At 34.1% G+C, this 12,930-nt stretch overlaps 1 protein-coding gene and 1 non-coding gene across 2 annotated transcripts in view; one reads left to right on the top strand and one right to left on the bottom strand.

Annotated features, from left to right (window-relative positions):
* Dph5 (diphthamide biosynthesis 5) overlaps nucleotides 1-12,930 on the bottom strand; it is a 36,337-nt gene that overhangs the window by 14,007 nt on the left and 9,400 nt on the right. Inside the window, exon 4 of the mRNA XM_047562203.1 lies at nucleotides 5,787-5,895. Within this exon, the coding sequence (XP_047418159.1) occupies nucleotides 5,787-5,895 (109 nt within the window). The remainder of the gene's footprint in view (nucleotides 1-5,786; nucleotides 5,896-12,930) is intronic.
* Nucleotides 868-940, top strand: Trnat-agu (transfer RNA threonine (anticodon AGU)). The gene has a single exon. It is a non-coding gene; the product is annotated as a tRNA-Thr (tRNA).

Raw genomic sequence — 12,930 nt, 5'->3', positions numbered from 1 at the left:
AAAAATAATTATCAGATATGAGGTATAATTATTATTTGAATTCAGTATTTCCCCTACTAGCACCTGAAAGTGACTTCTGAAAAGATAGGGTATGAGTTGGACTTCAAAGGATAGAGTATAGGGCAGAATTTGGGCATGGGGGAAGAATGAGACAGTATGAACTAAGCAGCAGAACAGCATAAAGCATTTATCTAGAAATATCTAATATCCTTGACTTGCCTCTAATCTGTATCTCTAATTCCTGATCTTGCAAAGTGCCAATTCCTGTTAATTATAGTTATATAATTTATACCAAAACTGACCACTCAATTCATTCCCTACCAACCTTGCTTTGAGCCCTTAACAACACTTGCCTGAGGGACTCTAACAGTTCCCAACTCATCTCACTGCTCCTAATAATTCCTTCCTTTCAGAAATGTAAATCTTTGTAAAACTTCATTTCATCATTAGGTTTTAATGCTTTTGCCATTTTGTATTACAAATAAAAATATTTTCTGTGGTTCTTTGTTTAAAAATCTGCTAAATCTACAAGGCTACACATGTGTGTCTTAGGTCAAATCAGTTAAATCTACAAAGAATGAGGGAAAGCCAAACCAGCAGAATTGTCAAAACACGCACCACAAAACCACATAATAAAAAGTGACTAGTTTTCTCTACACGGAGTAGAGTTGTTCTGTTGTTGCTTTCATCACCAAATGAATTTTGCTTAACACTGATTTTTGCTGACACAAAGAAAGATTATGAACTTGGCCAACATATTAGAAACATAGATCTAAAAGTTGACTATGACCTCATAAACAGAAGAGCTACAAAATTTATATTCTCACATGTAAATGACAATTACATTTAAGAATAAATGAAGGGGCTGGGGATATAGCTCAGTTGGTAGAGTGCTTGCCTAGTATGCACAAGGCCCTGGATTCAATCCCCAGTACCACCGAAAAAAAAAAAAAAAAAGAATAAATGAAAAAAAATCACAATTTAAAGCATATAATTCCAAAGACAAGATCCGACTTTGGTGGAGGGATAAACAATTCAATTAATGAAATATGTGTTACATACTGATTATATGCATGCCACTGTGGTAAAGTACAAGGAAAGATATAACTATGAGTAAATCAAAGATTTTAATAATATGGCAAAAACACAAGTAACTGAACATTTTGGCCAGGTGCGGTGGGGAATGCTTGTAATTCCAGCAACTCAGGAGGCTGAGACAGGAGGAGCATACGTTAGAGATCACCCTGTCTCAAAATAAAAAATAAAAAGGGCTGAAAATACAATTTAGTGGCAAAGTGCCCCTGGGATCAACCTCCATTTCCTACCCAAAAAATAAATAAATAAAATAAAAAACAAGGTATTTACCAGAATTTTCTGAGTAGAAGAATGGCATATCTGGAACCACAGTTTAAAAGATAAAACCATGAACCAGGGACAGTGGCACATACCTGTAATCCCAGCAGATCGGGAGGCTGAGGCAGGAAGATTGCCTCAAAAACTTAGTGAGGCTCTAGGAAACTCAGTGAGACCCTGTCTCTAAATAAAATATAAAAAAGAGCTGAGGATACGGCTCAGTGGTAAGTGCCCCCAGGGTTCAATTCCTAGTACCCGCCCCTCCAAAAAAAGATAAAACTATGAACTGAAAAAGGGATGGGAAAGTGCTAAGAAAATAATTAAACAGTAGTAAGTAGAAATAAAAGGGGAAAAAAAAATACCAGTGATTTAGCAGGTAGTAAAAGGCAGTTCTTACATGACTAAAGGGGAAAAAAAAAGAGCTAGATGAGTTCTTCTAAGGTTAGATAACCATGTGAAGCTATAAGAGACTTATTACCTAGTGATACGTTCTTTGTACTAAGCTAGCTGTCATTCCTACATTTAGCCCCTGGACAACAATGAAACCAACTCATGCTTTTGAAAACAAACAGCAAGAACTACTACAAGGTCAACAATGCTGATTAACACAATGAGTGTTGTGGTATGAAAAAAGGAGGAAATGAGCTGCTAGTGTTTGAAAGTGATATACATTTTTTTTCAAAGCAGATTATATAAACAAAAGCACATATGGTAATACTCAAGGTCACTCATGCAACAGTCAGAGAAAGTGGGAGCACTTCATAATGATGAGAAAATTACACAATCATTTTTTATTTGCAATTGCCTCTTCTTTTCACTAAAACATAAGCTCCTAAAGAACAGAGTCAATATAGGTCAATTTTATCAGTGCATTCAAAGGCACTTAATAAGCAAATAATAAGAAATAAACTATTTGTTGAATGCATGAATCATTATTTACCTTAAGTATATCTAACCCAGAAGCCGCTAGTATACTTTACATTTTATAAGAAAAATTTTCATTAGGAACATGGAGATTGTGGTAAGGAATTTTTAAATTATTTATTTATGGTATTAAGAATTGAACCCAATGACTCCCAAAGATACTTTACTACTGAGTTACACCCCCAGTACTTTTTTAAAAATTTGATAGCATCTTGCTAAATTGAGTTTCTCACTAAATTGCTCAAATTGGTCTCAAAATTGGTCTTCCTCAGCCTCCCAAGTCGCTGAGATTTATAGGGGAATTTTATTTTTATAACATGTCTATAAAAGAGTGCATATAAACTACCTACATATAGGTGTTTTGTCTACATATGCAAAAGTGTCAGGTATGCCAATACCAATCATCATAAATACTGATAAGCAAGAATCTTGTTGGCTAATCAACTGCAAATCTAATGAAAAATATTTAATGATTGATTCTAAACTCTCCATGCTATTCCTTTAGAAAACAACAAATCAACAGGATAGCTCAAAAAGGATTGATAAACTGATAGCTTAAAAGCCTGTGCCCATTCTTAGAAATTTCATACTCTTGAACCTGAGGTAAAGATGATAGAATTGTTCAGGTCTTGCACAGCACTCAAAGTGTACCTATATTTAACAAACTAGATGGCTGTTTTTGAAATCATGGGAAAGCTCTTTCACAGAGATGACAGAATGCATTTTGAAAGTAGTGTCTACTTCCCTTTTAAAGTCTTAAGCAAGAGAGCATGACAAGGTAACCTGTAACATTTCTACATTTGGCAAGGGTATTTCTGGGTACTGAAACTTGTTCCTCCAATTCTGCCATGCTACAAAAAAGATAATACAACTCTTTCCCTTTCTAAATTGTTTATTCATCTAGGTTGGTGGTTTTCAAAGTGTGGTAGCTGTATCACTAACTACAGTATCAGCTGATCGTTTGTGAGAAATTTAATTTCTCAGATCCCATCCCAGATTTACTGTATCAGAAAGACTAAGGATAAGGCTCAGTTATCTGTCTCCCTAGACCTCTAGGTGACTCTGATGAATACTGAAGTCTGAGAACCAATCATTAAGGCTATCATTTCTTCCATAAATGCTAGTATAAATAATAAAGAGAAAAATGGTGTAGCTTTGAGGTATATATTTGTATCTGGCAAGTGGAGTCTCTGTGCTTTCTGATCATCATGTAAGCGGCTTTTCTCTGTCACACTCTTCAGCCACGGTGGAGTCAGCTGTCCATGGACTCCAACCTCTGAAACTATGAGCCCCCAAATAAACTTTTCCTCCTCTGCAATTGTTCTGGTCAGTTCCTGTAGTCACAGTAGTGAAAAGCTGACTAAAACAAGCATTTTTTTTTTAAATTAAACAAAACAAAAATACATCCATATAAGTCTGTTGTCCAGACATCTTAGAACTAAATGTCAGTGACCTTGTCCTTCTGATCTTCTACACTGATAGAGAAGCCATTGTTCTCATGTCTAGAATGGATGAAGGCATTTGAGAAAAAGTTTACTGTGAGAATTGGCAGTTTCCATGTAAGTTCCTAAATTTATATCCATGTTTACAATATTAGTTTTTCAAAATATTTGGCTTTCTCAAAGTTGTGTTTAGGATTTCTCTAGGCAGCCACAAATCATTTTCTCCTCATCTTGGTTTATTATCTAATCTGGATATGAAATGATTTACTACTTGTGTGAAAAACAGGAAGTGTTCTGTTTGTGGACTAGTGAAATTTCTGTGAAGGTATACATTTTGTACCACTCAAATCATTCATGTCCTAGACAGAAGAGGTAATTATTGAGTCATTTTTATATATTTTTTAAATATAAAATGCCTTTAAAAAAATCACTTCAGTTGTCCCTTGGTGTCTTGGTTCCAATATCCCTATAAATACTAAATTCAAGAATGTTCAAGTTCAGTTGGTAGAGTGCTCGCCTCGCATGCACAAGGCCCAGGGTTCAATTCCCAAGTACCACCACCACAAAAAAAGAACGTTCAAGTTCCTTATTTAAAATGGTGCAGTATTTGCTTATAGGTACACACATTCTCCCATTACTTTAAATCATCTCTATATTACTTATAATACCTGGTATAATGTACGCATGTATTAATAACTGTTAGGCTGAATCACAGGAGTAGTTTTTCCCCCAAATATTTTTGATCTGCAATTAGTTGATGTCCTGCATAAAGCAAGAACTTTGAACTCACAATCTTTCTGCCTCAGCCTCCCGAGCAGCTGGGATTACAGGTGTGTGCCACCATGCCTAGAGCAAGATAGCAAAATTCTGTGACAATTTAAACATAATAAGTGATGATCCATGTACACTTTTCTCTGGTTCTTCACAATCAAAAGAAATATTTTGAGATCAATAAATGGTCAGTATTAGTCAACTAAATTGAATTATTCTTCTAGGTAATACAGTATAGACTGTCCTTTACAGATAGAAACATAGCACTAGTGTCTGATGCTAATGTTATCTCCTTGTAAATATCTATCTTTAAATTATGCATTTCAAGAAGACACCCTAGGGAATACATTACATCACAGAGTCTAAGATGTACATTATTCTATTGTAATATTATCTGAAATTGGGGAATGTGTCTGAACAATCACTGAAGTCTTAAAACCACTGTTGGCCATGCAGAAGTCATAGTTGTTGTGGATCATACATAGGTGAACATCGGAAAACAAACATCAAAATTTGAAAACTCATGTAATCAGCTTAGAAAAAAATCTTAGAAAACAGTTGTGGAGCACTCTTTTAGTCCCTCAAAACTAAGATTGATGGAGTTAAAAATAACTAACTTTTTACACATTGATAATTGCAAAGCTGGTTTAAAAGCCTAACATGATTGGCTTTTACCTTTTATTGATTCTTTTAAGAAATGCAGCATCACAATGCTTTTTTTTTTTTTTTTTTCCTTTTTCTTTTTGTGATATTAGGGATTGAATCCAAGTCCTTGCTATGAAGGCAACTGCTCTACCACTAAGCTATATCCCAGCCCTTTTTAATTTTACAACAGGGTCTCACAAAGTTGCTCAGACTGGTCTTAATCTTAAAATACTCACTTCAGCCTCGCAGTTAGGATTACAGATATGTGCGAACTCGCCCAGTTTAACAATGCTCTTGATGCGGCAGAAAATAATACTGTGTAGATAAGTATAGGTCTCAGCAATGGTGATTAACTCATTTGAAACTAGGATAACTTAAGCAACATAATTAGCTTATGTTTTCCTTTTGATGTATATGCAAGTTGGATATATAATCAAAATTATTCTCCATCTAAATTTAAATGGTTATTCCAAGAAGGGAGAGAAAAATCTAAGTTATAGAAAATTTGCTATTAAAAAAAGGTATATATTAAATAGTATGCTATCAAATAAAAGTATCTTATGATTCATCAACAACTAAAATTTACTGTAATTTGTGGAAAAATAAAACATTTCAGTTATTTCCATTTAAAAACTTCTTTTAAAGCATTACCTGTAAACCACAGCACCCTACAGCATTCATTATGGAGGCATTATGAATAACACGATAAGGGATTCCCAACTTTGCTGCTCTCAGAATAAGATCGCTGTGTGTCGTAGCTCTGTAATGAGAAATCAGTGGATTTGTATTAAAGTAAATGCTACTTACTTTTAGAACAGTAGAGGTATTCTATTTCATAAGTTGGAACTGATCAACCAGTGAACTTTTCCTTAAATTCTACTAGTTGTTTGCATAAGTCTTATCTGATTTTTGTTAGTTTGTTTCTTTGTTTTTGTTTGGGTGGGGATCCATCCCAGAGTGTTAGGCAAGCTAAGTAATAAGAACTCTACCACTGAGCTACATTCCCAGACCTTATCTGGGCTTTTTAGCCACAAAGTATAAGCTTACACATACCCTTCACAAGGTTGAACTATAGCTATAACACAAGCAGCTACTATAAAAAGACATGTAAACTTCTTGTCCACTGTAGAATTTAACTTTTACAATTTAACTGTTTTACAGCAAATTCTTAAACTCTTTGGGCCCCTTTAAATTCTTTTAATTTTTCATTTTACATGTTTATGGAATATAATGTGACATTTCAACATTACATATTAAGATCAAAGTAACTGGCACATCTGTCACCTCAGACATTTTATTCTTTCATCCATCCATTCATTTGTATTGGGGATTGAATCCAGGGTACTCTACCACAGAGCTACACTAGCCCTTTTTATTTTTATTTTAAGGTACAGTCTCACTAAATTACCTAGGCTGGTCTCAAACTTGTGATCTTCCAACTTTGGCCTCCTGTACCACTATAAATACTGACTGCGATTTATAATTTCTTTTAATTTTTTTTATTAGAGCTTTATAGTTACACATAGTAGGATGTGCTTTATCATTTCTTTGTATTGGGAATATTCAAAATTTATCTACCAGCTATTTTAGAATGTTAAATTAGCTGAATCTAACTGTGCTAAAAAACATAACCAATTCCTCCTATGCAATTACACCGATACCCATTACCATTCTTTCTCCACTTCCCCACCCTTCCCAGGCTCTGAAAACCACTATTCTATTCTCTATTTCTTTTGAGTTAACTCTTTAGCTTCTATGTAAGTTAGATCCTTTAAATTCTTAAAATTACAGCTTCAGAGTTTTAAATTTTAGCACAACTAGACCCAATTATTTATTTCTACTCTATTTTGAAGGGTTTGTTCCTGCATTTTAAAACATAAGGTAGAATACATAATTTGCACAGCTTGTCAGTCTTTGAGTTTTATATTACAGTTCTGTCTGACAATTCTGCTTGGGGTTTATATCTGTCTAGCAGACATTTTATATATAACTGTTTTTGGTCTGGCTACCATTTATAATTAGGTTTCATATATATATATGTATGGAGGGATATTCTGCCTGTTGCCTTTCCTTTCCTGAGATAAATCTCATGAGTAAAATCAGGTAAAGTGGGGGTAGAGAAAGAATATATACAAATATAAATATGAATACTGTGAAATGTACCCCCCATTAGTTTAGAACTGTATTACTAAAGACTTTGTTCTTTCTTGATAAAAATTCCAGGCCCTACTGGGGAAACATTAGCATGTTTGAGAAATTACTTACAAACTAGCAGAACCTTTCAACTGGTCAATGCATATCAAGCAGGAAGATCAAGGGCTTATCTCCCATGAGGCAGTCAGATACTGATTAACACATACCCACCAGGGAAACCTGTTTTCAATCACATGGACAAAATAAAAACTAGTATAAAAAAATAAGCATCAATTTGATTAACAGTAAGCTTTAAAAAAAATGCCAGTTGCAAAAAATATTTTAATATTACCTTAAACAGAATCATATTACTTCCATTAAGGAAAACTGAGTAAGATTTTTCAATTTTAGATTAGTTTTATTGGTGAGTTACTTAAGAGATGAAAACTGGTTTACAATTATATCTCTGTCACAAGTTCATCTGAAATAACTAGACCCTGGCTGTGCACAGTGGTACATTCCTGTAACCCCAGCAACTGGGGGGTTGGGGGAGGAGGATCACAAGTTTGAGGCTAGCCTCAGCAACTTAGCAAGACCTATCTCAAAATAAAAAAATTCAATGGCACATAAAAGTAACCAGTTTGAATATAAGACTTAGTGTGTTTTAAATTTTATTTATAAAAATATGAGTGTGCAAATAAAGTATTGCCATATTTGAAATATGGGTGCTGGTGGTCCAAAAATAGGTAAATATGTAGATATTAGCATTTCGAATAGCATTGTGAAAATTATGTTTCCATCAACTACTGGAAGCTCTATAACCTGGTACTATCTTATCCTTCTGACAAATAATTTGACAGTGTGTTTTATGTGCTAGAAAATGTTCATGTCCACAATTTTTTATTTTTTGATCTTGAAAACCAATTTGGGAGAATCTGCTATAAAGGAAACAATCTAAAATGTGGAAAAGTAGGAAAGAACTAAAGGATTGTACATACTCATTCAACAACAGCTTTACTGGAGGAAAAAATAGACTAATGATAATGCTGAAATTCACTGGGAAGTTATTAGGTGCTAAACACTGTTCATGTGCATACATGAAATAGGAACAATTAAATGGCCTACATTAGGGCACACAGGAGAAAAGTAAATAAAGGTACATTTTCTGTGTGTACACTTACATCAAAGAAAAGGCAAATAAAGTAAGGATGAAAAATGTGTTCACTTATTTATATATATATAATTTATAGACATATTAAAAATATAGAATAGAATAACAAAATGAAACCGTTATTAGAGTTTGTTTAACAAAGAATCGATTCAACAACCCCATTCAGATACAATGTTTGAGACTAGCATCTCTTGCATGATTAAGTCAGATTTATTGATGTATTTCTTTAGTCATTTACATTCTTTATGTGATTAATTTCCATATTCCTTTCAATAATCTGGATAAAAGAGTACAGATGAGAACTCCATCAACCTGCTTAATTATGACTTCTCATTATCTTCTTCAAAAGATTACTGGAGAGGGATAGTGATAGTGACAATGACTGCATAACAATGTGAATGTATTTAATGCCACTGAACTGTATACTTTAAAAACTGGTTAAAATGGTAAATTTTGCTATGTGTGTTCTCTCATGAACTTTTATATATTTTTAAAAATTTAAGATTAAACATCCTGAAAAACCTTCATTTTCATGTTTTATTCAAATAAGTAGGAAGAATTAAGAGTTAAACAAGGAACTTTTGTTTAATCATATATTAGAATGAATTTTAGTGCCTTGTTGCATTCCACATTTCTTTCCTGATTTCTCCATTTAATCCAATGAAACTGTGATTCTTCAAGGCCTGATTTAATAACACATTCTAGTCATGGTGGCACGTGACTGCAGTCCCAGTGACTCAAGAGCAAAGGAGGAGGATCACCTGAGCCCAAGAATTTGAGACCGGCCGGGGCAACACAGAGAAACTCAATCTCTAAATTAATGAATTAATTCAAGTTTTTCATTTACATGGAATTCCTCCTTCCACTTTCCTCAACTGGGTCTTTAATATCCACTTGCTGAACCCTATCCAGAACTAGCTCAAGTACCAACTCTTCCATAAAATCACCACTTTTGAACTCCAAACATCATGCCTCTAACTTCATACACATTTTTCTCTCCTCATCTTATATTCAAACTCTCAGCAGTATATCAAAGTTTCTCAGTCTTTCCATTCTGAAATCGTCTTTCCTTGGCTTTTGGGACAAGTTACCTTCTTATTTTTTCCTCTCCACTGTCTATAGATAGACCATGAAATGCCCAAGCTTCCTAGGGCTTGAATTTTGGTCTTTTGTTCTTCCCTTCTCTTCTAAGATGATTCTATGTATACCTCTGGCTTTAAATACCATCTACGTATGAATAACTTCAAAAGTCATATTCCCAGGATGACTCTTCTCCTGAGCTCCAACAGCAGATATCTAACAGTCTGACATTTCAAATTTAAGATGTTTCTAGAACTAATTATTATTTCCCCAATCATATTCTCTACCACTTTTTCATTTTTTCAAGAAGTGGAGCCATCAACTACTCAATTATAAAGCTAGAATCCTCAAAGTCAGATTTCCGTTTTTTCTTTTCCCCATCTACCTGACCCATCCTGACATTCTTCCTTTTAAATATGTCCCAAACTGTTTTTTCCTTTCATCCCACCAAAGATACTCTTGCCTCCCTTAAATCCATTTCACCCAAACATTTAGTGTTCTTTCACTAATGTCAAATGGACTGGTTTTCCCTGTTAAAAATCCTCCCCCACAAGTTTCAAGTAAAATTCCTGGCCCCTTGAAAGCTTATCATGGTCTCACTCCTGCCTACATCTATAACAGTTACAATATTCCTTTTTCACTCACACACTATGCTGTAGCCACCTCAGCCTTTCAGTCTCCTAAGCACAATCTTACTGTTTCCTCCGCTTGGAATATTCTTCCTTCCTTCTATTCCTTTTCATTCTTGAGATACTTGCTTTTCCATAAAACCTTATATAAATAAGTCTCTATTATTTCTTCTTTTTTTCTCCCTTCATAGGCCTGCCAAAATTTAAAATTTACTTTTCTCTGATTACTGTCACCTCCCCCACTGAGATATAAATTCATGCCTTATCATCCAGCATGTAGGAGTTCATAAGATGGGTGTACAAAAGTTATTTGTTAACAAGATAAATGTGAGTTCAGGATATCCCTGGTATTCTCTTCCACACACACTTCAGAAAGAGCACTAATCTCCAAAGTTTATAAAAAAACTTAAAAAACTTTATACCAAATATACTAAGAACCCAATCAATAAATGGGTTAAGGAATTGGGCAGACACTTCATAGAAGAAGATATACAGGTGATCAACAAATATATGAAAAAGTGCTCATCATCTCTAGTAATTAAAGAAATGCAAATTAAAATCACCCTCAGATTTCATCTAACACCAATTAGAATGTCTATTATCAGGAACACAAGCAATAAGTGTTGGCGTGGATGTGGGGAAAAAGGCACACTCATATATTGCTGGTAGAGTTGCAAATTGGTGCAGAAACTCTGAAAAACAGTATGGGGATTCCTCAGAAAACTTGGAATAGATTCACCATTTGACCCAGCTATCCCACTCCTCAGTTTTATGTCCAAAGGACTTAAAATCAGCATACTACAGTGATGCAGCCACATCAACGTTCATAGCAGCTCAATTTACAATAGCTAGATTGTGGAACCAAGCAAGATGCCCTTCAATTCATGAATGGATAAAGAAACTGTGGTATATATACACAATGAAATATTACTTAGCCATAAAGAATAAAATTATGACATTTGCTGGTAAATGAAGTTGGAAAATATCATGCTAAGTGAAACAGGCCAAGCCCAAAAACCCAAAGGTCAAATGTTTTCTCTGATAAGTGGACAACAATATATAACGAGGGAAGAAGAAGGAAGGAACTATGGATGGTGTAGAGGAAAATGGGATGGGAGAGGGTAGGGGGAGGAAAGATAGTAGAATGAGACAGACAGTATTACCCTATGTATATGTACGATTATATGAATGGTGTGAATATACATTGTGTAACCATAGAAATGAAAAGTTATACCCCATTTGTGTACAATGAATCGAAATGCAGTCTGTAAAAATAAAAAAAATTTAAATAAAGTAACAAAAAAAAAAGGTATTTCTGGTCTGTCTTTGTTGACCTTAGTCAAAATACACCAAAACTCTTCAATTAATATTTAATTAATGCCAACTCTATGTCTAGTATTGTGAAGGAAGCTAATGAGATACAAATGTGAAGGATAGTCCATAAATATAAAAGAAAAGTAGATGTAGAGGTAATAAAAAAATGTTAGGTATTATATGAAATGAGTATGAATGATATATGCCAACAGTGGAGATATGACTTCATGTTGGAATAACAGCATGGAGAGCTGAGCTTTGAAAGATAAGTAGGTTTCTGACAGTCACAGGTAGGTCACAGGGCATTCAAGATGAAGGAAGGAACTTGAACAAAGGAATGAAGGTGAGAAAGCATGATGACTGGGAAAAAGCAAACTGGTTAGCATAAATGTGGGCTTCAGAACAAGAGTGGTAGGACACAGGCAGAAGGGCAAGTTGGGCAGTGTTTTTACTATCTGGCTAATGGTGGAGCTAATAAAGTTATTATTTATATTAAGAGCCCTGGTGAATTTCTAAATTATGGTTTTTACAAATATGAATTTGACTACATATGCATAATGAGTTTGTAAAAGGACCAAGCAAAAGGTGTAGGGTGTATGAGGCTAGATTAGGGAGAAGACTGGCAGCCAGAGTAAAAAGAAATGAAAGAATAAGAAAAGCTTGATAAAACAAAAGTTGATAGCAGTGCTTCTCAAATTATGTATGGTGAAAGGTTAATTTGTTTTAAGTTCTAAATTATCATGGAACAATAGTTTTGTAAGATGCAATAAAAATAAACTATTAGAAAAACAAAACATGAAATGAAATGATACTAAATACAAGTCCCAAATTGTTATTAATTCAGTAGACATAAAATTTGCTTTTTAAAATAGCTATGAAAATTTCTAAATGATTTCTCCCAATTTCTATACTCATCTCATTATGGACTAGAACACACAGTCTGTGGACTGGCACCAGTCTGAGAATCTCACTTTCAGTAGTGCTATTATTGTGCAATGGACACTGTCAGTGACAGGATGCCATTAAAGTCAAAAGCAACTGAGTTTGCTCAACTAGGTGACTCCAAGAATTGTAGTACCATCAAGTTGGGAAGTTTAGTGAGAGATTTCCCTATAGAAAATTCAGATTTTATGCAGAAGTCAGTGTGTTAGGGGAAAAATTCTGTAAGAATTAGAAAACATTTTCTACATAGGATTTTTTCATTTTCCCATCCTATGGTTAAAAAAAAAAGAAGATAAGGTACTATTAATTTTGAGAAGCCTTAAGTTTAAGAAAACAATATCAGAGGTTAAAACAAATTATTTAAATATTTTAAAATGTGTGATCATCCAAAGTTATTCCAATCAAGTATAATAATGCTATAGAGTCTGGCCCTTCACACTGATATAAATTACTTTCTTTTTGGCAGACACACACACATGTAACTCCATTGTTGTGAGAAACATTCTTGATGGTGGGCTCACAGTGA

Source organism: Sciurus carolinensis, chromosome 1, assembly GCF_902686445.1.
Source record: "Sciurus carolinensis chromosome 1, mSciCar1.2, whole genome shotgun sequence".
Taxonomy (NCBI): Eukaryota; Metazoa; Chordata; class Mammalia; order Rodentia; family Sciuridae; genus Sciurus; species Sciurus carolinensis.
The sequence above is the reverse complement of the archived record's forward strand: the minus strand, read 5'-3'. Positions and strand labels throughout refer to the sequence as shown.